The following is a 26,261-nucleotide window of genomic DNA, read 5'->3' on the forward strand; positions in this document are numbered from 1 at the left end:
TAGAGGCAGGGCTATCACATTTGCACTCACATTCACACATAGTTTAGAATCTTCAGTTAACCTAACCCTAATAACTACATGACTTCAAATGTGGAAGGACTCCTGAGTACCAAGAGAGAACCCAGGGGATTTGAACCCAGGACCTTTTTGCTGGAAGGAAACAACGTTAACTACGGCACCACCTTGCTGTCAACCCAGACTTACCAAAATTAGGAAAGCTACGATTACAAGGCTTGATGCAGAATTTTCATTACGTTTTTGTCCTTGACAGGTTGAACCAAATATAAACAGCAAACACATGTGGTGTGTGTATAGTTGTCTGCCTCTTATAATTCCAGTGATTTTCCTTTGGAAAATCCCGTGTGACCTTGTAAATTTCGTGAGTCCAGGCAACCAACCACTCTTGCAGGATTGTATAATGTCATCTCAATAAGAACAAATAACTAAATATGGGAGGCACAGGAGCAAACCCTAAGAACTCAAAATCACAAAACACTGAAGGACTTAGAGAGCTAGAAAATGCAAAAGACTAAACCATGAAAAAAAACCAGACTAAAATCACAGAATAGAAAATAATCAAAACATAAACATTGAATACCCAGACTCAGGACCATGATATTTGTTAGACGCTGCCTTCTACAAACTGTAAGTACATCGAAGCAGCAGAGAGAAGAAGTATTTGTGACACAGGAAATATGTCAGAGTGAACTATTTATTCATCTTTATTTTTACCAGCACAGAAACTAACAGGGCAGCGTGGTGCTGCAGTGGTGAGCACCATCACTTCTCAGAAAGAGAGTTCCTGCTTTGGGTGGAGTCTTTCTGTGTGGAGGCTCATGGTCCTGGTCTGTGAGCCAGCGTTTGTGTTTGACGTCTGATTCTGGTTCATTTCATGTTCTGAGGTGAAGTTTTGGTCATGATTGTTGTGTCTCTGTTTGTGTCCCAGGTCTTAGTTTGTTATCTAGCCTCAGGTTTTCTGTTATCATTCCCCCTCTGTGTCCCCGCCCTCTTCCTGTGTTAGTATCTCTCTGTGAAGTCAGTCTTGTCTCCATGTTGATTGGCCTGTTCCCCAGTCGTGTCTCTGTTTCTCTCACTAGTTCTCTCTTGTCTCTTGTCCTGTGTGCATCTTGTTCGGTTTTGCTTCCCAGTCTCATTAGTTAGATTATGTTCAGCTGTGTTCGCATCTATGGCCTTTTGCCTCGTTCGCCCTAGTGTATGTTTATTGTCTGCATTTTTCCTTGTGTTCTTTGTTGTGTTGCGGAGTAACGGAGTACATGTACCAGTGTTGCATATTTAAAATACAAAATATGAGTAACTGTATTCCGTTACAGTTTCCCTTGAAGAAAGTGATATTCAGAGTACAGTTGCTTTGTTGAAATAAATGGATAACATGGCGGCCTTTTCCTGTTTCATATGTTATGCTATGCCCTCTCTATTTTTTGGTAATTCCACGCCGGTGGAAACCCAAACAAAAGACGTATTAGCAGGCTCTAATCCCTGGGCCTCAATCTTGCGGCCCGCATAATGAAGTGATGAAATATTTGTAACAATTATTATTAAAAAATGATTTAATATGAAGGCATAGCTCTAAAGAATGCAGCCTCATGGGCAGTGTACTCCGTGCTGCAGGGAGAATGGACTGCCATTAGTGGTGTGCGATACTACATATTTTGGTATCGATCCAATACCAAGTAAATATGGGCCAGTATTGCTGATATCGAAAATAAGGTGGATGCTCTTTGAATTGCTAAATCTCAATAAATTTTCATGACCTCAAGTGTTTTTTGTGATGTTGCGTTTTTTTTATTATTAAATAGTTAAAACCCAGGACTGTGCTCTGCTTGTGTTGTTGTTTTTGGTGGTAAAGTGTACGGCTGGCAGTGGGAGAACTGCAGACATTGAATGTAGTGTTACAGCAACCGTGTGATTATTGTAAGGGTGGGACCTCCCAAGCTGGAGACAGAGGTCGAGGTGTGTGGGGGTCCTACCACGCCCGAGGGTGGCATGCTGAGGTGAGGGCTCGGGGAACCACCTCGTCACCAGCGCCGCTTGATGCGTGCGTGATCGCCAGAGTGGACACTTCCCTGGGTCGGAGCATGGGGCGCCGATCGTTCGGGTCACTTCTCTCGCCTGTTTGCGGAGTGGAGAGTAGGTTTGGTCGGGGCTCACAGCCTTGGTGGTTTATAGTTACCAATTTTTATTTATTTATTTCCTTTTTTTTTTCTTTTAGAAAGATCTTACATAAAAAGTGTGCAAAAAACAGTAAAAAATTAAAACAAACAAGTACTGTTGAGAAACTATAATACAGAAATTACAATTAAAATTCTCAACAACAAAAATAACAACTGGTGAAAATATAAATAATATGTAAACAACTTAACAACCCCCAAAGCGTCTTAAGTCACGTCACGTCACGGCGCAACATCTAAACACAAGAGGGGGGAGGGGGAGCAAAGTGTGCCTGCTGTGCGCTGACACAGGAGCAGCGAGTCCAGTGACCCGGCTGTTTCGTCTTTGCTGGAACCGCAGCATAGAAAACAAGAGCGGAACTTTACCCTCCAGTTATGTTGGTGTCCAGGAACACCAATTATGTTCCTGGGTCAATTTGACCCGGGACATGTTTACTCGTCTAAAAGTGTCAGAAACACTGGCATTGATTATTTTACAATTTTCTTGTATAATTTTAATTTTTTTTCGTTTTCTGTAGTTATGCAGATGGGGATAGGTTAATTGGATAATCCAAATTGCCATTAGGTGTGAATGTGCGAGTGAATGTGAGTGCGAATGGTTGTCTGTCCCTGTGTGTTGGCCCTGCGACAAACTGCCGACCTGTCCAGGGTGTACCCCGCCTCTCGCCCTACGACAGCTGGGATAGGCTCCAGCGCCCACTGCGACCCTGAAAAGGATAAGCGGAAGTGAATGGATGGATGGATGGATGGAAGATAATTAATTAACATGCATGACTGAATAACTGAGCTGCTGGAATACGCGGGCTGAGAGATCAGACTGGGAATTTGAGCTTGTGATGTGGAGTAGCTGAGAGAGGCAAGTATAAACTGATTTGAAATATACTGTGCCTGGATTTATTGTTAACTGGAGAAAATTCCAGGCACACTTAGATGACTGTTAAATAGCGAGAGAAAAAAGAATGACAGCCAGAGACAACTGAAATTGGATTTTACCCTGGCAATACTCTTCTGCAAACATTAAAGACACATGGAAGCCCAGGGATGGATGAATTTGTTTGCGCTGCTGTACGTGGCATGAATGCTGATTGGCCTGGAGAAGGCCAGGAAAAGGTCATTGGACTAGACCAGTGATAACACAAACAGCTTGACAGTGTGGGAAAGTGGAAGTGATAAAGCTTAGATTTAGTCAGCAGCGCCTGGCAGTGGACAGATGTGAGGCCATAGATCTTCCTTACTGAACTTGTGCATAAGTTTCATTTTGATGTTAATTTACGAGCTAAAAAATGATCGTATACTTTAAAAACAACTTGGTAACTTTAGTCACATGAAATCTTAAACAGTTTAACAGTTTGTTTTCTATCAGGAAATAGAAAAACGTATTACTGACAAAGAGACATTTCCTGCTTTGTGCACATGAGGTGCACATGTGTGAGCATGACGTATGTGTGTTTTTTTTTCACCACAAGCTCACCTTTTGTTAAACAAAGAAAATGCATTTATTCCTGTTTCATGCAAATGTTTTCACATGTTTCTGAGGGGCTTTGCAAATATAAATACCATGAAATGTTCCATTTGTGTGTTCAAGCACACTCGAGGTTTTTATGCAATCAAATGAAAGTGTTGGTCTGTGGTCCTTTGCATGATGTCACTTCCTCAGAGTTTCTTCCTGTCTGAAAGCAGACAGAAGGCTGGACAAGAACAGTACAGCATAGCACCATATATACAAGGGTTAGTACTGCAGAACTGTTAAAGTATAGTTTAAACTCTGTAAGTGCAGCTTCTGCTCAGCTGTCTCAGTCCTCTCACGATGTCCTCAGATATTTATGCTGAACCAGATCTATCAAAGAAGGTGAGATACAGCAGAAAGGAGGACGGAGTAGAGTGGGAGCAGAGGGAGGTGGATACCTACGAGAGTACAGATGAGATCAGAGATAGTTATGATCATTTTCAGTCGCAGGAAGGAGGTAAGTCAATTATACAAATAAATGTACTTCCAGTTTGTTACAGTCAGCTTTTAATGCCAAATAACTGCAGCTCATCAAACATCTGTTTCTCCATGTGCTGTATGAACCTTTGTAGTTTACGTTTTTTTCCCACGTTGGTTTGTAGAGCTCTGTGAACAGCAAATTGATTCAGGCACTTTAGTTACAGCGCAGATGTTATATTTCCTTGTTTTTTGGCAACTGACCCTTTTATGAAGCTAAGTTGATACAACCACAACCACAGGTCTATTAAACACAGAGTGACAGGAAATAAGCACAGACCAACATCCACACTGCTTTCTAACAGGACCACAGACTCTGAATCCTCCTTCAGTCCTGAAGGGCTCTTTCAGATGTGCTACACTGGGTCTAAGAGTGCTGTGCCTCCTGATGTTAGCTGGGATCATCATCCTGTCCATATGCTGTAAGATAAGATACAACCTCTGAACTTCTCCTGCAAATGAATGTATGACTGATACTGAATCCCAGCAGCCAACAAACATGCAGCTTCACAACCAGAACGTGTCCTTCTGCCACAGCAAATACAGGAAGTACCTGATCACATGGAAACACCTTTGATATGAGGAAGTGTTGAAGCCTCAGAGCAGCTTTGACTGAATGCAAAAAGACATATTTTCAGTGAGAACAGGCACATGTCACATGAGTCAGAATCTATTCTTTCAAAGCATGTAGGGCTTTGGAGTTGACGTCACGCCGCAATGCATTGTGGGAGCGCGGCACCATTTTCGGGGTCTACGAATCAAAACAAACACACTGTTGGAACGACGATTACAAGATGCTTAAAAGCAGCTCAAAAGAGAACGGACTGTATAGAGACCGATTGCGTCCAGAGGCGAAGCAGCTGTACTTGCAGAAAAGAGCCTGCATTGGAAATGTGGACCCGTATGAAATACGGCAGTGGAGTAGAAACTCTGGAGACCAACCGCTACTGACGTAGCCTGACATAGTTCATACCTTATCTGTGGAGTCAGCGCGTACAAGTCGTCATTCAAACAAAGGTAAGTCAGCTCGAGTACTGCGAGTGAAATGCGTTTGATTTTCCTGCAAACATTCACATTAGTGCAGCATAAATTCATTCATGAGGGGAAATTACAGTGAGAACATGTGGAGGCTGTTAGAGGGATAACATAGTGAGTTCAGTGCATTGATGAGACATTGTCCTGAAGGATTTAGTTATTCTTTATGGTTAAAGAAATTGCAATGATTTATTCATATTTATTATAAATAATCCTAATTATACATCTTGCTTCCATATTTGTATCTTGTGTCACTAAAATACATTTTATTTTAGTTTTATACATTGATTAATGACCTGCAGAATCTCATATCATATTAAGTGATTCATAACTGTCAATTTATGCTTTCTCCATCTCTAAAGTGATGACATCCTTGCATTACATCCTTTAGGTTCATTTTCTGCAGGCAGGTTTCTGACAGAACAGGCAGATTTACACTATAACCTGCAGCGATGGACACATAAAGAAATGAAAAATGACATGTATGTGCTAACTTTCTAAACACTTTGTTACATTTATGATAAAGTAGATTAAACACATTTGTGTCGGCCTTGGCTCATAGTTCTTGTCTTTAAATGAACTTTGTCTGTGTGTGTTTCAGGTCCTGCACTCTCAAAGACTGAATGAACCAGCATTGCAGCCATGGGTCACTGTGAGCATCACAGGGAAGGTTGAAGTCGCCCACTGCCCCTGTAAGGCCGGAGTCACGGAGACCTGCACCCACGTCACTGCTCTTCTGTTTAAAGTAGAAGCAACAGTGTTGATCCGTGGCACAAGGACTGTTACAGATGAACCTGCATACTGGGTTTTGCTGGGTAATATGACCAAGATACAGCCAGAGGTTGGCCATAAGATAGACTTCTCCTCTTCAGCTGCCCAAAAAAGGCTCTTGATCAAAACATAAACAGACCATCTGTAGTGACGGGGAAAAGGAGCCTCAAAACAGAAAAATCCCACCTGCTACTGTGGAGGAGTCGTCACTGCTATAATGCCATAATGTTTTATCTAGGGGTCTAGATTTATGCCTGTAGTGCACTGCCGTGTAAATAATTTGCATTTACTGAATATGTACTGACTGAGTCCCGCTGTTCAAAAGTTGAATAAAGAAACAAACTAATTTTTGCCTCTTTTTTTTTTTTAAATTAAAACCACTTTATAGAACATCACATTACATGTAGAATCCATGTCATTTACAGTTTACAAATGACAAAATGTTTACACAAAATCATGACAGTGTTTACATGATATCACCCACTACTAACATTAATTTATTTACTGTATCTTTTGAAAAAATACAGCTATTTATACAGCAAAAGACTAAAGAATATTTAACAGGAGCAGGTTTCATTTTCCCTGGTTTTATTATCACACTGTTCACCAAACGCAGCAAACCTTCACCATCTTATCCTGAAGGGTCACCTCTTCACCCTCACATGGAAGAAGTAATCTGATTGGCATGGTGGTATGTTTGAAGCAGGTTCCTTGTGTAGCGCTGGAACTCAGTCACGATGTTTCATCCATTTCATTGGCTGGTTTGCTGCAATAATGCCAAATAATTAGCAACTCTATAAATAGAAGGTAGTTCTGCAAAATCACTCAGTAGGATGTTTGTTCTAATTTGCTATGAGCTCAGAGCGCATCAAAAATAAAACTAATAGGCTATAAAGAGTGATATGACCATATTTAGAACTTACCAGATTTAGAACCAACAGATATTTGGAGATGGAAGAGAACTGGATATCAGCTCACGGCTGCTATCCAGGCTACACGCCTTCGTTTGGTAACATCGACACACGAGCTGCTTCATGTTGCTTCCAGGTTGGGAAAGAATGAAAAGATAAACCATTTTCAAGCTTATTCTCTTGCCGGTTGTGCGATTGAACATTGCAGCGGACCACACAGCAAGAACGAACTGTTGTGTGTGACTACTTTTTCGCTTGCGCTTTGTTTAGACCCCCAAAATGGCGGATCGGGACAAAATCCTTTCCACGCCCACCCCCGTGACATCACGTTCCAAAGCCCTACATAACATCTCTGACTACAGGTGTAGAAATGCTGTTTGACTCTTCACCTTCTTCCTCCACACTGAAGCACAATTATTCTGAATCTTGTCAGTGGTTTTTGTTCACAGTTGATACGTATTTAGCTCATCAGATTTCCTGTAGTTCTAACACCTCCACCCACAGGACATGTTAAAGAGCAATGGCTGCAAGTTTCTGACTCTTATTGATATATTTGACAAAGCAGAGGAAGAAGATTATTTCTGTTCAATGTTTCACTCATTTTATTTTATTTTGATTTCACTGAACTATTTCAGATGCTTTGAACAAGAGTGAGCTGCAGGATGAACTTCAAGGTAAGCAAACACCAAGTTCTTATATCACAGATATATTTGTAGAACATTTTAACTTAATTTGAATCTTTTTACTCTAAAGGCACAAAAACCAGCCTGACTCAGTTACAGAGCCGTTATGATGAACTGAGTAAAAACCACAGTCAGCTACAGGAAGAAGTGAAGAAGCTGAAGGAGAAGATAGAAGGTAATAAAGTTTGAATAACTGATAGAAAACATCAGTGTTACACAGTGATAACCTGATTGTGTCTTTGTTTTGAATCCTAAATGTTTGATGCTGTGTAACAGTTTTTCTGTATAAATGTAAGTTTATGAATAAGAGAGAAAACCTGAGTTTAATAATAATAAAAATAATAAACTAAGTGCTGCACATAAGATAACAAGTCATGAAAAGTTTTTTCTTTTTAAAAAGACAATATAAAACAGGCAAAAATTAACCAAAAGCAGTTCTGAGTTTTTTTAAAATCAACTACTGAGTCCACAGTTGTTAATGTTTGGGGGAGAGAGTTCCACAGCTGAGGGGACACAGTGGCAAAAGCTCTACCACCCTGTGCCTCACCCTCTTAATATTTTTCATAGCAAGTAAGCCCTGATCAGATGACCCTAGGGACCTTCTGGGGACATAGTGCTGTAGCAGATCAGAGATTTAGGCTGGTGCCAGTCCATGCACAGCTCTGTATGTCAAGATCAGGATCTTAAAATGGCCTCTAAATTCAACAGGAAGTCAGTGTAACCGAGCAACAGTGTCACATGTGAATACTAGGAAGGTTTTGTCAAACGTCTGTCTGCAGCGTTTTGCACAACCTGCAGACTGTCCACAGAACCTTTGCTTAGACACATAAACAGCGAGTTACATTAGTCCAACCGTGAAGAAATGCATGCATAACAATCTCCAGCTCAGAGCCACATTTCTTAAATGATTAAAAACAAGACCAAACCAGAGATTTCAATGACCATCCAACGCGAGAGTCGAGTCAAAAGTGACACCTAAATTCCTGATAGAGGATTTAATATAAACAGACAAATGAAGCATTTACAGGGAAAATGACAGGGACCAAAGATTAATGTGATACAACAGGACACAAAATCTGTCTTTAAAACATGTGTTTGACTTTAAGAGAAGTGTCCTGATCGATGGACGAGATTTGGAAGCAGCTGTTACTTTAAATCCACTGAGAACAAAACTTGGTCTGAGAGCAGGAGAGCCTGTCAGGATAAAGGAGCTGATCTGGTGATGATAAACAGCAAAGAGGAACAGGTGGGTGTGTTTGTTCATGTCTGTGTGATCTTTGATGGAGTTGACAGTGATCTGTTACTTGTGTTTTTGACCTGCTGTCAGTCTGTGACCTGCTTCCTGTCTCCACTCTGATGGATTTCTTGGATTCTCCATTTTTGTTACAGACACTCACATTCAAATGTAAAGTTTTTGCACATTTGACAAATTCGAAGCAAAAATTTTAATTACACAGAAATTGTATAAAATCAGAGCAATCTTCATAATCCAGATTTTTTTTCTGATTACTATATTTTCCACACTATAAGGCGCACTTAAAATCCCTTCATTTTCTCCAAAATCGACAGTCCGCCTTATGTATGAATTCTGGTTGTGCTCACTGACCTCGAACCAATTTTATGTGGTACAGGGCGCACAGAAATCTGTCAAAAAATGTTTTAGTGTGACTTTGGTAAGCTATGAAGGCGCACTGTTTGATGGATTGTTGGAGCATTACGGCTGCCGTAGTCAGGAGCCTCACGGAGTAATCTGGGTCCAAAACTCCGTCGCCTTCAGGTCCCAAAGTCAAACGAACACTGCAGCATCACTGAGAGTTAAAAACTGTCTAAATTCTTTCATCTTTAATAAAATGATCAGTGTTGCTGCTTTACCAGGTGCAACAATTAAGTTTAACATCCAGGCATCCATGAAAACAGAATTTATTACATTTAACAGAGTTAGAAGTTAGCAGGGAGTTAGCTCACTAGTTTCCACCTAAACATGATATAGCATGTTCTGACTGAGAGATTTCTGAAATAATTCAAACGTACAGCTCTGCTATCACTTCCAACATAAATGAAGACAGAAAACTAAACAGCAGTGACGTTTGTAGGGTTACTGAAGTTGGGCTAGCTGGTATATAATGATGTGCTACGTGATCGCTAGCAAAACAGCTACATTAGCATAACATTAGCACAGTGAAGCTGGAGGATAAACGCTGGACAAAAGTTAACGTGAAGGTTCCTGATGGTTAGGGACAAATGCAATTACATGGGAGGATGATGTAAACGGAACAAACTGCAGTCAGGAGAACAACTGAGATAATCCATCCACAATACGAGGTTAGTCATTAACATACTGCAACAACATGGGAACAGAGCAGCTGCAGAGAATTCAGCATTAATGAATCAATGGTAGGGAAGTGGAGGAAGCAAGAAGAATAAGTTGAGTAAAATATGACTTATCTGACTGTTTTGTTTTCACCTTATAATCTGGTGCGCCTTATGGTGTGAAAAATACGGTAAATCCAACTGAATCAAATGATTTGTTAACACTGATTCCACTGCAACACTGACTGAGCGACAGGAGGAGCTGATATTCATCGATTCTTTGGCTCTTTCTGATTTCTGCACAATGGAAGAAAAGTTTCATCACAGTTATTCTTCCTTCAGACATGTTCACAAGATGCTGTCACTACAACAGAAGTGCTGAATTATGACTGGAGACAATATTTGTGTCTCTTCTCAAACAGGAATTTGTCAGTAAATTTGGAGGAGAGTCCTGGATTGGTCTGAGATCCAAACAGACATCAGGAGGATCTAAATGGGAATGGGTGGACGGATCAGCGCTGACAGAAACGTGAGACATTAGTTTGTTTCTATTCCAGAGTTATTATTTAGAAGTGAAACACTGATGTTTTGGAAGATAGATCAGCAATACATGAGTTGAGCTATTTTCCAACAGCCCCACAAACTGAATGTAAAGAAAAGCAGAAATCCTCCTTTGAATGAACAGCTGTGCTTGAACTCTCTTCATCTGCAGTCTGTGATGACGTTCAGTTACAACAAGTCAGTTTGAAGGAATCAGGATTGAAACATGTTCAAAGCAGCGACCGACACATTTCACTTTGTTCAATTTGTCTTCATGTTTTTGTGCTGTAATGTTTCTTTTCTCACAGAACAAAAAGTGTTTCAGAGAATTCCTGTCTCTTCTTCTTTGGTGTTTGTAAAACTTCAGAACATATGAAGGAAGAAGCTTCAGTAAATATGACCTGATAGACACACATTTCAAAGTGATGTCTGTAAACAGCTGACAAAACAGTTTCAAACAGCAGAAAGTCAGCTCTGACTTCTTTTTATTCTCCATTTTTACAGCAGGAAGATTTCATATTCATCAAAGCTTGAAAGCTGTTTTAGTGTGCATGATGATTCTCAGAGAAAAGTCTAAAGGAGGGAAAGTGGGCGAGAAACCTGGGAAAGAAATACAGCAAATATTGGAAATATTCCAAAAGAGACGCATATTTATATGAATGTGACAATAGTTATGAGTTTAGTCCAGTTTCATATCAGATTTGATCTCTCTGACAGGTTCTGGGCAGAAGCATGGTCAGATCCTTATTCTGGATACCGTGGAGTCTGCTGTGACAATAATAGGAAATGGACGGGGTCATATGATCATGAATCAAAGACCTTCATCTGTGAGAAATGAGTTTGGTGCTTTGATGTAAATGTTTGAATAATCCAACCAAAGACACCTCACTATGAAATGTCCTGCATGAGCCTCAGACTCAGCTTACAGTCTTTACTTGTTCATTCTGCATCATATATTGATTACATATATTGTCCCTCTGTGCTCTGTGCTGTACAGTAAGGTTGGAAGTCATCCACACAAAACCTTGAAGTACTTCATTACTCTGTAGTTCCAGCAAATTGTTCTAATAAAAGTCAAAGTGCAGCTTGTCTTTACTTTGCTTTACTTGGTTTATTCATCAGCCTGTTGGTCCTAAAACTTCAGTAAATGTCTTCTTCAGTTTCTCTCAAACAGCTGAAAGTAGCTGCTGCTTTTTATAGTTACAAATTAGGAACTTTAAAACAGATTGAAATGCAGAAAAAGCATGTTCGGCAAATTTCAATTGTGTGAATTAGTGAAGAATATTGATTTCTGATGCAATAGTAAAGTAATCATGTTGAAATCTGGGCCTACACCCTCATGTAATACCACTTTGAACCACAAGATGGTACAGTAAGGCAGCATCTAGTCTGAACTGAGCTCAAATTTGTACTGTTGCTTTTGCACTACAGCAAACTCTGGTTGTGTGCTGCCCGAACAGTTTTATGTAATATTGGCATGAAATATTAATACTGACAGGAATGGAAGCAATGTCAGATTTAAAAAGCCTGAACTCTTAAATGTACCCCTACATTTAAAATAGATAAATAATACAATAAAAATGGCAATTAACATAAATTGTATTTTGTTGAGTCAAGTCTGTGTCTTAGATCAGTGGTTCTCAAACCTTTCACAATAAATACCCCCTCGTAAAATATGGCTCTTGAAGTACCACCCTTATGACCGACATTAAAGTACAGTAGTGTAGGTCTATTTAACACCATATACTGCTTACACCAGACAATTGTATTTCTCATAAGAGTGTTATTTATTTTAACTGTGATAAACAGGATGTGACAACTCATAATGATAACAACTGTACTGCATTAAAACATTCACAGCAGGTGGGATGTCCGGTCTTTAGGTGATGACCTATGAACCCTGCTACTGGGTCGAAACTACTCTGAATTCATCAAGGCTTTTTTTTTTTTTTAACAGATTTTAATGCTTTGTATCTTGTTTAATTTAATCTGAACAAGCCCCTAAAAACAATCAGTGATCACTGTTGGCCTCTCTCGGTTTTTATTACCACTGTTCATTTTAAAGCTCAGTTTTTAAAACTACAGCCCAGCCCATGTAGCAGTGTATTGATGACTAACCTCGTATTATGGATGGAAGTTTGGTCCGTTTACAGCATCCTGCCATGTCATTGCATTTGTCCCTAACCATCAGTTACTGAGTGGAAAAAGTTGGCGTTCATCCTGAACACGGTATCTTATTTAATCTTAAACATTTGGAGACTCCCCACATACCACTAGAGGGAGCCCATGTATGGCCAGTGGTACATGTACAACAGTTTGAGCACCACTGTCTTAGATGATACAATGAATATACTGGGCATGTATCTGTTACTTTATGATGTGGGTGTAGTGATTTTTTGTCAATAATCTAAATCTAAACTCTTGATCAAATACAAAATGCACTAATGTAAAGGAATGTACACAGAAAAGGTTAATCAGCAGCTTATCTAGGTTCAGATCGCAGAGGGGTCACTTCTTTCAGGTGACACAGAGGTGATACCAAGCCAGCTCAGGATTTCGGTTACGTCCACACTAGCCCGGATAGATTTAAAAACGGCGTTTTTCTCTGAAAATGCTCCGCGTCCACACCAGCGTTTTCAGTGTTTTCACAGAGTTGTGCGTCCATATTGAAACGGCCCAAAACACTTACGTTCCAGTCCTGCACATGTGTGAGACACAAGAAGATTCAAACTGCCTCATTTCTGTCTGCCATTTACTTACCCTCCGGTTCTTTGAAACATCATGGCCACCAATCTATGAAGGAAGCTCATTTCTGCCACATATATGCACAGCCTCACTCTTTCCGGCTGTTTGCTGATCTCCAGTTCAAATCACTCCTCAAACAGGCCTACCTTTATCTATATGATCACGCACTGTCACACTGTTTGATTTGATGTAAAAGCTCGAGTAGGAAAAGTGCCATATGACCTCTGGTTTTTGTGAAGAAAGTGAAATTTTTCAAACTGCATGAGGAAGTAAACACCAATGGCATGAAACACAGATTTAAAATGAGTTGAGGGCATTCTTCAGTTGGCCACTAGCTGAAAGAATCTCCTTTGTCTCACTGAAGCTCTGTTAGACATGTGAGGTGTTCCCGTGTTGGAAAAACTCTGAAATTGGTGTGCTTCTGTCTATTCACAGTATGTACTAATTCAAGACAAAGGTATTCTTGTTTGTACATGTATGTATTTCTGTTAGTTTCAAAGTTCCGTGTTGCAACAGCCAGTAAAAATGACAGACAATGTTTGTTTGTTTTTTATTTGACATGTGCTCTCACTCAAAGGTCTGCGAACCACATTGTAAAGTACAATGAAGTTAGCCTCTCTTTGTTTGTGGTTTGGTCTGCTGCTACTTCCTGTTTGATGCTGATGATTAAAACCTGCCTGACTGACAGAAACAGACAGTGAAAGCTGCTCAAATACTTTCACCCACCAAGATGTCTGCAGACAGTCAGACTGCAGCCGATTTTAGAGTGAAATACAGCAGAAGGATCGACAGTGATGGACGAGAGCAAGAGCACAGTGAGGTTGAGATGCTAGATGATGGAGAACAACATCCTGATGTTGGGCTGCAGGCAGCTGGTAAGCAGGAAATAAATAAACTATTGTACTATTGCAAGGTCTTGACCTCACAAAACAAAGTGCCTTGAGCCAACTGTTGTTGCGATTCTGCGCTATATAAATAAAACTGAATATGAGGGAATTTAAGTTGGTTTAATATGTTTAAAAACTGTTCAGTCGTCAAAAAATTACAGAAAAGGAGGGAAGTTCCACAAGACTCTTATCTGACAGATCCGAGGCAAAGGTAGAAATATTAAAAACAAGGAAGTCTTCTTAGACACTGTGTGGTGCAAGTGAAACCACAGGAAACAACTCGAGAGTGGTCTTCATGTCTACAGAGCTAATTGTATTTTTAAGCTTATTTTCGACCATACTGACAGATATACTGGCCTTTTTCTGGCCCACATGCTCTAAGAATCACCTAGAAATATTTCTCCTTCTCAAACACTGTTTCTCTGTTTTCTATATGTTAAACAATCTCCTGTAAATATGACACTAACATGATGAACTTGTTCAGCTCATTCTCAAGATGAGTGCAGTCTGATTACGACGTATTAATTAAAATACAATAATTAAATCTCAATTTTGTCTCTGTAGAATTAAACATCCAGATGAAGCTTTTAGCTGTGAAAAGAAGATGGTTCAGAGCTTTTGAAGTGAATCTTGGGCTGCTGTATCTTTTGATTCTGTCTGGAATCACCACACGATGTGAGTAATTTTATTAAAATATAGCCTGGTGGATGTAATATTTTACAGATTAGATGTTGATGTAGACTTGCTTTTGTTTGGCTCCTATTCTTATTCATATTTTAGTTAGAAGCAGTCACCTGCTCCCCCTCTACACGGGAAATGGGTGATATTTGACACTACTGGTCATATTTGACCAGTAGTGTCAAATATGACCAGTAGTGTTTTATTGTTTATTTATTATTGTTTTCTTTTCTTTTTATTGTTTTTAAATAGAAAGGTCTGCAAGAAGAAGAATGAAAAGGAAAGTTTTCAGCCTTCATTAGTAAAGTAATCAATGCTGATCCCAAATGTAACTTTATTTAAGGCATATGTGATGAAAGCTATGACACAGTTTCTCTATAAGGCAAAACAGTGTTGCCCTTTAAAAAGCATTTCCTGGTTTGTATGCACCGTGAGACTGAGGTGTGAATGTGTTTTTCCTCTCTCTCTTTAAGAGCTCCTCTTTGGTTGAACAATGAAAAATAATTTATTCTTGCCTCGCAAATTGTTTGATAGTCTAATGGGCTTTACAAATATAAAGAAAAGGGAATTCTCCGTCTAGCGTTCAGCACACTGGAGGTTATCACTCATATTAATCACATTCATTTATAGGCCTGTGTTTCTTTGCATGCTGTCACTTCCTCAAAGCCATTTCCTGTCTGAAACAGATAAGAAACAGAAAGCCAGCACAGATCCAAAAACTGCAGTTCCTTTAATGACCACTAAAGGCTGATTCTGAAAGCGAGTCAGTCCCCACAGACTACCATGTTATGATGAGCACCTTTCCAGCATTAAAAGCATGTTTCCATTCAGGACAAAATGAGTTTTGGTCTCTGAGTGTCATGATACGTTGTGTGGCAGGCAGGGGAAGGACCCAAGATGCAGGTTCACAGACACGGGGATAAACTCAAAAAACACAGCTTTATTGCTGGCCACGGGAAGCAATACAGAATAAACTAAAACTGGGAAAACTAAAGCATGAACTGTACAAGGAACCGAACCACGGGGAGAATTACACACAACATGAGGGAGAACGCGACGCCGAACAGAGGAAGACGCAGACAGAAATACACAGAGGGTTAACGAGGAAAGTGGGAACACACGGGGAACACAGGTGACACAGATAACCATAACGAGACAGGGCGGGGTGAACATAACACTGACGGGTACAGGCACAGAGGTTCAGACAGGAGGAGAGAGAGCACGGGGAAAACACAGACATAACGGGCTGGGGAAACATGAAACAACCACAAAGGGAGACGAGGGCTCATAAATACATAGAGGGCACACAGGGGGGGGAGAGAGAGCACGGGGAGAACTTAGACATAAAGGGCAGGGGAAACATGGAATAAAACATAAGGAGAGACGAGGGCTCACAGATACGCAGAGGGGCACACAGGGGGTAAAAGCCATGAAGGGAAAACACTTAGGGAACAACACAACAGGGCAACTCAGAAAACATGGTCTAAATAAGGAACGAAATACAAAAATACAAGGAACTAAGAATACTGGGCCCACATGGCCCAGGACCATGACATCACCCCCCCCCCTAAAGGGCTGGCTCCCGACAGCCCAAACCCGAGAAACAAAAACAAAAACAGAAAACAACCCACCCAGGGCGGGAGGCGGGGGACCAGGATGGAGGGACCAGAACGGGAAACAAAACAAACAACAGAAAACACAGGAGCACATGACTAGTCCAAATAAGGTTCAGGGGGCCGACCCAGAGCCCACAGGCACAAGAGTTCACGGGTCACACGGTCGGGGGGCCGACCAGGCGGGTGGCACAGGTGACAGAGTTGGTCCGGAGGCCGGCCGCGCGGAAGGCAGCGGCGGCGGCGAGGGAGACGACGGAGCAGTTCAGGAGGCCGGCCGCGCGGAAGGCAGCGGCGGCGGCGGCGGCGAGGGAGACGACGGAGCAGTTCAGGGGGCCGGCCGCGCGGAAGGCAGCGGCGGCGGCGAGGGAGACGACGGAGCAGTTCAGGGGGCCGACCGCGCGGAAGGCAGCGGCGGCGGCGAAGGAGACGACGGAGCAGTTCAGGGGGCCGACCGCGCGGAAGGCAGCGGCGGCTCTCCAGTCTCAGGCGTGCTGGCCATGGCCTGGTGGGCACAGGACCAGACGAGGCAGGACCAGCCGATGGCGATGCGGGGACCGGACCAGGCGTCGCTGCAGAGGCTGAGGCTGGACCAGGAGGAGCAGAAGCCAAAGTTGGAGCTGGGCCAGACGAGGACGAAGACTCTGAGGCTGGGCCAGACGAGGACGAAGACTCTGAGGCTGGAGCTGCAGCAGACGAGGACGAAGACTCTGAGGCTGGAGCTGCAGCAGACGAGGACGAAGACTCTGAGGCTGGAGCTGCAGCAGACGAAGACGAAGACTCTGAGGCTGGAGCTGCAGCAGACGAGGACGAAGACTCTGAGGCTGGAGCTGCAGCAGACGAAGACGAAGACTCTGAGGCTGGAGCTGCAGAAGACGAAGACTCTGAGGCTGGAGCTGCAGCAGACGAAGCACAGGCTGAAGCAGGACCAGGCGACGACGAGGCGGCCGCAGGTGGCGGCTGGACAGGCTCCTCGGGCCCTCCAGCTGACGAGGCATGAGGCTGAACGGGCCCCTCGGACCCTCCAGCGGAGACAGGAGGCTGAACGGGCCCCTCGGACCCTCCAGCGGAGACAGGAGGCTGAACGGGCCCCTCGGACCCTCCAGTGGAGACAGGAGGCTGAACGGGCCCCTCGGACCCTCCAGCGGAGACAGGAGGCTGGACGGGCTCCTCGGGCCCTCCAGCTGACGAGGCAATAGGCCGGCTGCGTTCACATGACATCTTATAGGTATCAGTCCAGAAACAAACAGGTGTGAGATGTCTTGAGGCAGAGACCAGCCCAGTCACTGCAAGACTCATGTTAGTTGACATAATAGGTTCAGAAACAGAAAGCCCTGTGTCTACATTCCGCCCTTCAGACTCAATCAATGACATAACGTTATGGCACAGGTAAGCAGGGTCAGCCACAGGGAAAACAAGGATTACTATATTACCCACAAAAACATGACTTAAACCTCCAGGGGGAAGTCCCTGGGTGAACATGAGATATTCAGATATGGATCTGGGTGATGAGAATTGACCAGTCTGATAGCGGTAAGTGGTACATTGACTTGGGACCACGCTAGAGGTGGACTGTAACTCAAGGGTGTTATGTAGAGTGTATGGTGAAATGGGTACGGATAATGCTGTGCTAGCAACCATAGCCGAGACGGGTGACATTTCCGGCTGTGTGCTGGTGTTAACATTAACCCTGGGACTCAAAACCCTGTCCGATAATGTGCTCACAGAAACCTCGGAGAACTGTGTCAAAGTAACTCCGTGAGGAGACGCTACATGGTCATTAATAGTGAAATTGTATCCCCTGGTCTCAGACTCAATCCTCTGAGTAGAGGCGGCAGGGATGGAGGTAAACAGTCCAAAAACACCCTGCTCACGACTGTGGGGAAAACAGAATTTAGGTGGGGACATTTCACAGTTCGTGTTACCCTGATTAGAATCCCTGTTGTCACCTTTAAGTCCCAACATGAGGTCATGACCAGCATTCTTATTTTTAAGTTCATTGGACACAGGAGCAGCAGGCAAAACATGATCACACCTCGTCTCACCCTCCGTTCTTATATGCTCTGCGACATGACCCTCCTCTAAAAAGTCCTCACTCGCTGTGAAAGCACAAGTGTCTACTTTAAGCACCTCGTGGGTGAGCAGAGCAGACTCAGGAAAGGAGGCGTTAGCCACAGGCAACTCAGCTTTAGATGGAACCCCAGGCGAAGCAACGGACAACGGAGGAAATTCCTCCCCCCCTCTTGTCACACAATTAGCTTTTAGGTCTGTGGAGGTCTCCCTCCCTCTAAGTATTACACCAGAGGTCCCTGCCAAATCACTAGGTCTGTCTACGGGTGTCTTCGGGGCAAAATCTCTGGGCGGCGGCCCGGTTAGCACTGTATTACTCAGCTTACAGTTAGCACTGGCTGTCTCTGAAATAGTGTCATTGTTTTCGCTGCAAGAAAAACACGGAACAGGGGATTCCCCGGTCGGCTCAGAGGCTGGACCGTCAAACTCCTGTTCCGGTGGCGGTGACGAGAACACAGGCTGAGGTTCTCCAGTGCTGGGATTTACAGTCTGTGTGGGTCTTACTCCCTGTTCATGGAAGCCAGACGAACTGACCACATCAGTCACAGTACTGGAGTCCGCCGCCTCCACACTATGTGTCTCCTTTAATGGTGACCCTTGAATCTGTAAACTTGAATCTAGTTCCTCTTCTACGGCTTCAACGGAGGCTGGTGATGGGAGAGTGCGTTCACTCACCTCCGGTTGTCGCGCAGCGCGACGGGGACGCGAACGCCGTTTCTTCTTGACTGCAGCTCCCGATGAACCAGACAACGGCGCTTCATGCGCGCCGGGCGGCGTCGCAGAGGCTGGTGAACTGGGTGCTGATGGAGCGGTAGATGAGAGTTCCTGGAAGCTCAGGGGACCCCCGAGAGCCAGGCGGGTTCCCCGGAAGATCTCCTCATAGTCAGGAGCTAGCCACGGCTTCCACCGGAGCTCTTCATCCAGTTGAGCGCATGCTGCACGCTGCCGCTCCTCCAGGTCGAAATCCATGACCTCCCCCGCATCCTCGTGTGGCTCGTTGGAGGGCGAAACATGCCGTAGCGCTGGGCGACGGCGACGCGAACGCCGCTTCCTCTTTGAGGTGGTCGTGGATGAAACTTTGATTTCTGTGGCGACCGGCTCCTCGTCTTCTGACCACATCCGTGCCAGATAGGAAGCGGAAGACGGGTAGGTCGGTCGAGGCGGTGAGGGTGAACGACTGAGCTGCGACGGCGAAGTGGAAACCGGCGAGTAGAGGGACGGCGCCAGCGTAGAGGAGTGTGGTGCCGTGGCGAACTTCAGCGTGCCGACTTGTATGCTTACAGCAGGCGGAGGGGAGGCTGCGCGGCCACGGGGCTGTGGTGACGCAGTCCGCACACCGGACCGCTGATGATGCCGAGGGCAGGCTGGGAGGATGGTGCGGAGGAAGTCCGAGATCAGAGGGGGTAGCGCCTCCCATAACCAGGGAAAAACCGTGACGCTTGTCCCCAACGAGTAAAGTAACTCCTCCCTCTCCTCCTCACTAGAGCTTCGGCTCCACTGGTAGCATAACGACTCCACCGCTTGGATTACGTCTCTGCCAGGAGTCGCTGGGTCCGACATGCTCGTGTCGTCCTGGAGGTCCGCGGAGGGGTTGTGAACTGCTGGGTCCATGTTGTGGTCGCGTTCTTCTGTCATGATACGTTGTGTGGCAGGCAGGGGAAGGACCCAAGATGCATGTTCACAGACACGGGGATAAACTCAAAAAACACAGCTTTATTGCTGGCCACGGGAAGCAATACAGAATAAACTAAAACTGGGAAAACTAAAGCATGAACTGTACAAGGAACCGAACCACGGGGAGAATTACACACAACATGAGGGAGAACGCGACGCCGAACAGAGGAAGACGCAGACAGAAATACACAGAGGGTTAACGAGGAAAGTGGGAACACACGGGGAACACAGGTGACACAGATAACCATAACGAGACAGGGCGGGGTGAACATAACACTGACGGGTACAGGCACAGAGGTTCAGACAGGAGGAGAGAGAGCACGGGGAAAACACAGACATAACAGGCTGGGGAAACATGAAACAACCACAAAGGGAGACGAGGGCTCATAAATACATAGAGGGCACACAGGGGGGAGAGAGAGCACGGGGAGAACTTAGACATAAAGGGCAGGGGAAACATGGAATAAAACATAAGGAGAGACGAGGGCTCACAGATACGCAGAGGGGCACACAGGGGGTAAAAGCCATGAAGGGAAAACACTTAGGGAACAACACAACAGGGCAACTCAGAAAACATGGTCTAAATAAGGAACGAAATACAAAAATACAAGGAACTAAGAATACTGGGCCCACATGGCCCAGGACCATGACACTGAGATTAGTTTCCCTCTTCATAAATGGCTTTTAGTGGATTCTATTTAAATGCATTTTAAATAGAATTCTCTGATCAGTAATATGAGCTGCTGTGTGGTACAGCCTGACCAACAAGTTTGTTTTGCTGACTGAGCTTCTAGTATTTCATGAGTCTCTTACTTAGCATTGAATGCACTGATTGATTGAGCGGTTAAGAGATGGCCCAGTGTGTGTGACGAGTTATCTACTGCTCTCTCTGTTGTTAGTCCTGTGCATCTTTCATCATGTCAGCTTATTAGTAATCTATGATTGCCAAGCTCTCTCCTCCCTTCATCCGTCTACTGCAAAATTTCTGCACTGCCATCAAGAAAGACTTGATTTCTTACCCCTGCTCTTGGCTGGAGTACCAGCTTACCTTTGCCAAGAACCACAACCATCTCGCTGGAGAAGGCGCCACTGATGTCGTGGCGAGCGGCTGGTGAGGGTCCTAGACTTTTTACATCTTGGTGTTCCCTGGACCCTTTTGGACCCGGTCCCCTTCACCTGGTGTCAACCTTGGGTATCTGCGGCATCATGCACAGATTTCACCTACTTCTCCCACTGCTGCTTCTACAGACGTGGTGCCCATTAGAATAGGTCTGGTGAATTTAAGGTCCATCGTGAATAAAACTTTTATCCTTAAGGAATGTTTCATGTCCCAGAGTTTGGACCTTCTCAGTGTTACTTAAACACAGACCTCTCCGGGTGAGTCCAGTGTTTTTTCAGAATTATTACCCCACTGTCACTCATACTTTAATACTCTGAGGTCCTTGGGTCATGGAGGAGTTTTGCCGACTGTTTTCTGCAGCTTTGAACCGAGCCTTTTACGAGTTGAGACTCTTCCGTCCGCTGCTGTGCACAGCGATCTATTGGTCACCAAAGTATACAACAAAGATTTTTTGTGGGAATTTTCAGACTTCTTGGATGAAATTATGTCAAAATATGAGCAAGTTTTAATTGTTAGGCGGAGTTAAAATTCACATGTGCTACTCTGGAAAGCCTCTGGTAAAAGACTTCTTAGACTTATTGGACTCCTTTGGCCTCACTCAGTTGGTGAACGGCCCGACCCATGAATGTACCCACACACTGGATCTTGCTTTATCTTAAGGTTTACCCATTTCTAATTTATTCAAACTCTTTGCTCTTGCTCGGTGCTGACATGTTTTTACTCTTCAACGGCTGCTCATGTCTCCACTGTTTTTAATAATTTAGACTTGCAGCCCTCTGTGTCTTCCAGCACTGAGGAGCTTTCCCTGTAATTTAATTCCTTGTGCCGTACGCCATAATACTGTTGTAAATTCTGTGGCTCCAATTAAAACCAGGCGATCAAAGCCCAGATCAGACCCTTGGTTAAGTGATCATACCCGTGCCACCAGATGGGAGTGCAGGAGAAATGAAAGTTGAAGATGGACAAACTGCAAGTCTCTTCTGAGACTGAGAGCTGGTGTTGTTTTCAAAGAGCTGTGGAAACTGCAAGAGCAAAACATTTTTCCGACATCATTGCTGCTAACGCTCACAACCCCCTTGTCCTTTATAATACATTAACACTGCTTTTAATGCCCACGTCCCTCTGAAAGCTTACAGAGAACTCTGATAATTTTGTTAACACGGAGCTTGTATTTCTCTTGCCTCCCATCATCGGTCCATCTTGCTCCCCTGCCTGGCTGTCTTTGATCACTTAGAGCTTATTTCCCTTTCCTCTCTTGAGAAATTGGTTACCAGTATGAAACCAACTGTGATGTCGTTCCTCCACATCTTCTTAAGGTTGTTTATTTTTATTTTTTTTATTTTTTTTGCCTGTCCCGTTTGGCTCTTTTGCCATCAGAATTGTTGTCTAAAGGCAAAGAAAGATGCCCAACGGATGAGCAGCATGCAGCTCAGCATGTGTTAGTTCCATTCATGTGATGGGAATAATAAAAACTTCATTGATAAAATGCTTTAAACTTTAAATCAGTTTCCTGTTTTGTTTCTAACCAGATATTTTAGTCACTTTGGAAAAAGAGCATCTCCAGGCTAATTGTTCAAGTAAGAAATATTTCAAAACAAATATAAATAAATATTCATGAACTAACTTTGCAGTCATTTTTCCTTTTTTATTCCTGTTTTATTTTTATTTTATTATAATTATGTTTGTTCTCAACATGCAGCAAAAATAATTCAACTACAGCAAGAAATCAAGTTGCTAAAGGAGAAGATCAAAGGTAACAAGCTGTTAAAAACTAAAAATCTTTATTACACAACAAAAACTATGAGCAGTAAATAAATACCGCCTTTAAAACGTGTTTGACTTTAAGAGAAGTGTCCCGATCGATGGATGAGATTTGGAAGCAGCTGTTACTTTAAATCCACTGAGAAGAAAACTTGGTCTGACAGCATGAGAGCCTGTCAGGATAAAGGAGCTGATCTGGTGATGATAAACAGCAAAGAGGAACAGGTGGGTGTGTTTGTTCATGTCTGTGTGATCTTTGATGGAGCTGACAGTCATCTGTTACTTGTGTCTTTGACCTGCTGTCAGTCTGTGACCTGCTTCCTGTCTCCACTCTGATGGATTTCTTGGATTCTCCTTTTTTGTTGCAGACACATTCAAACGTAAAGTTTTTACACATTTGACAAACATTTAATTTACACAGAAATGTTATAAAATGAGAGAAATCCTCATAATCCAGATTATTTTTCTGATTCAATCCAACTGAATCAAATGATTTGTTAACACTGATTCCACTGCAACACTGACTGAGCTACAGGAGGAGCTGATATTCATCGATTCTTTGGCTCTTTCTGATTTCTGCACAATGGAAGAAACGTTTCATCACAGTTATTCTTCCTTCAGACATGTTCACAAGATGATGTCACTACAACAGAAGTGCTGAATTATGACTGGAGACAATATTTGTGTCTCTTCTCAAACAGGAATTTGTCAGTAAATTTGGAGGAGAGTCCTGGATTGGTCTGTATGTTAAATACACATCAGGAAGATCTAAATGGGAATGGGTGGACGGATCAGCGCTGACAGAAACGTGAGACATTAGTTTGTTTCTATTCCAGAGTTATTATTTAGAAGTGAAACACTGATGTTTTGGAAGATAGATCAGCAATACATGAGCTGAGCTATTTTCCAACAGCCCCACAAACTGAATGTAAAGAAAAGCAGAAATCCTCCTTTGAATGAACAGCTGTGCTTGAACTCTCTTCATCTGCAGTCTGTGATGACGTTCAGTTACAACAAGTCAGTTTGAAGGAATCAGGATTGAAACATATTCAAAGCAGCGACCGACACATTTCACTTTGTTCAATTTGTCTTCATGTTTTTGTGCTGTAATGTTTCTTTTCTCACAGAACAAAAAGTGTTTCAGAGAATTCCTGTCTCTTCTTCTTTGGTGTTTGTAAAACTTCAGAACATATGAAGGAAGAAGCTTCAGTAAATATGACCTGATAGACACACATTTCAAAGTGATGTCTGTAAACAGCTGACAAAACAGTTTCAAACAGCAGAAAGTCAGCTCTGACTTCTTTTTATTCTCCATTTTTACAGCAGGAAGATTTCATATTCATCAAAGCTTGAAAGCTGTTTTAGTGTGCATGATGATTCTCAGAGAAAAGTCTAAAGGAGGGAAAGTGGGCGAGAAACCTGGGAAAGAAATACAGCAAATATTGGAAATATTCCAAAAGAGACGCATATTTATATGAATGTGACAATAGTTATGAGTTTAGTCCAGTTTCATATCAGATTTGATCTCTCTGACAGGTTCTGGGCAGAAAGACATGGGAATGCCAAATATGGTCACTTTGGAGTCTGCTGTGACAGTGATGGGAGATGGATGCCGTCTTATTATTCTTATTCAATGACCTTCATCTGTGAGAAATGAGTTTGGTGCTTTGATGTGTCACTGATGATTAAGTGCTGGCCATTCTGTGTCACGATCCTGGGTCTTATGACCCAGTGTTTTCAGTTTTAGTTCTTTTGATGTTCATAGTGTATGTTTAAGCTTTTTAGGTTTCCTTTGTTCATTTGCTTATTAGCTCCCCTTTGTGTTTTCAACCCCTGTGAAGTCTCCCTTGCCCTTCGTGTGTTTCATGTCTGTTGTCTTATGTTGTCATGTCTGCCTCTCATGTTTCCTGTTTTATTTTGAAGAGATCTCGTGTTTTTATATTATGGATTATGTTTTGAGTCCTTTGTTGTACTGTTTCTTGTTTCCCTAGGTCTCAGTTATGGTTATCATAGGTTTAGTTCTTTGGCTTTGTAATATGGCTTCCCTGTGTTCAATGTGTCTACTGTGACCTCTTTGTACCATGTTTCTGGTCCCTATATTCTGTCTTCTCAGTTGCTGTTAAGTTTGCATGTTTAGAGTTCAGTCAGTGTGTTTCCTGTTTTACTTTGAAGGTCCATGTCTCATGTGAGTGTTTCTAGTTTTGCTTCCCTTGTCTCGTCCAGCGTGATTACTCCCAGCTGTGCTCTCCTTCTGTGTCTTGTTCCCTCGTTATCCCTCTGTGTATTTAAGCCCTGTGTTTCTCTTTGTCAGGGTCGCAGTCTCCCTCATGCTGTGTGTGATTCTCCCCGTGTCTCCTGGTATACTTTATGATTAGCTTTCCCAGTTTAGTTTTGCATTGCCTGTGTTCTATTTTTCCAGCAATTAAAGCTGTGCTTTTGAGTTCAAGTTCTGTCCCCGTGAGTTTGCGTTTGGGTCCTCTCCTGCCTGCCACACAGCCGAAACATGACATGATGTAAATGTTTGAATAATCCAACCAAAGACACCTCACTATGAAATGTCCTGCATGAGCCTCAGACTCAGCTTACAGTCTTTACTTGTTCATTCTGCATCATATATTGATTACATATATTGTCCCTCTGTGCTCTGTGCTGTACAGTAAGGTTGGAAGTCATCCACACAAAACCTTGAAGTACTTCATTACTCTGTAGTTCCAGCAAATTGTTCTAATAAAAGTCAAAGTGCAGCTTGTCTTTACTTTGCTTTACTTGGTTTATTCATCAGCCTGTTGGTCCTAAAACTTCAGTAAATGTCTTCTTCAGTTTCTCTCAAACGGCTGAAAGTAGCTGCTTCTTTTTATAGTTACAAATTAGGAACTTTAAAACAGATTGAAATGCAGAAAAAGCATGTTTGGCAAATTTCAATTGTGTGAATTAGTGAAGAATATTGATTTCTGATGTAAAGTAAAGTAGTAAAGTAATCATGTTGAAATCTGATTCCCTCATGTAATACCACTTTGAACCACAAGATGGTACAGTAAGGCAGCATCTAGTCTGAACTGAGCTCAAATTTGTACTGTTGCTTTTGCACTACAGCAAACTCTGGTTGTGTGCTGCCCGAACAGTTTTATGTAATATTGGCATGAAATATTAATACTGACAGGAATGGAAGCAATGTCAGATTTAAAAAGCCTGAACTCTTAAATGTACCCCTACATTTAAAATAGATAAATAATACAATAAAAATGGCAATTAACATAAATGGTATTTTGTTGAGTCAAGTCTGTGTCTTA

At 42.9% G+C, this 26,261-nt stretch overlaps 1 protein-coding gene across 3 annotated transcripts; it reads left to right on the plus strand.

Moving 5' to 3' along the window:
- Positions 1-25,726, plus strand: LOC146682367 (CD209 antigen-like protein A). 3 transcript variants are annotated; one of them, XM_085445601.1, is made up of 7 exons: positions 1-4,153; positions 4,479-4,595; positions 7,526-7,564; positions 7,644-7,748; positions 23,057-23,196; positions 23,673-23,779; positions 24,508-25,726. In XM_085445601.1, the coding sequence occupies exons 1-7, from the start codon at positions 3,997-3,999 to the stop codon at positions 24,626-24,628; spliced, it is 786 nt and encodes a 261-aa protein (XP_085301727.1). In that variant the 5' UTR covers positions 1-3,996; the 3' UTR covers positions 24,629-25,726. The 3 variants fall into 3 exon arrangements, with proteins under 3 accessions (XP_085301727.1, XP_085301726.1, XP_085301728.1); XM_085445600.1 differs by lacking the exons at positions 23,057-23,196; positions 23,673-23,779; positions 24,508-25,726 and adding exons at positions 8,680-8,819; positions 10,306-10,412; positions 11,141-11,518; XM_085445602.1 differs by lacking the exons at positions 1-4,153; positions 4,479-4,595; positions 7,526-7,564; positions 7,644-7,748 and adding exons at positions 13,809-14,043; positions 14,620-14,730; positions 22,740-22,787; positions 22,910-22,963.
- Positions 25,727-26,261: the final 535 nt, after the last annotated feature.

This window comes from Copadichromis virginalis, linkage group LG22, assembly GCF_057382275.1.
Source record: "Copadichromis virginalis isolate Kocher_CV1m ecotype Utaka linkage group LG22, C_Virginalis_male_GT1.1, whole genome shotgun sequence".
Classification (NCBI taxonomy): Eukaryota; Metazoa; Chordata; class Actinopteri; order Cichliformes; family Cichlidae; genus Copadichromis; species Copadichromis virginalis.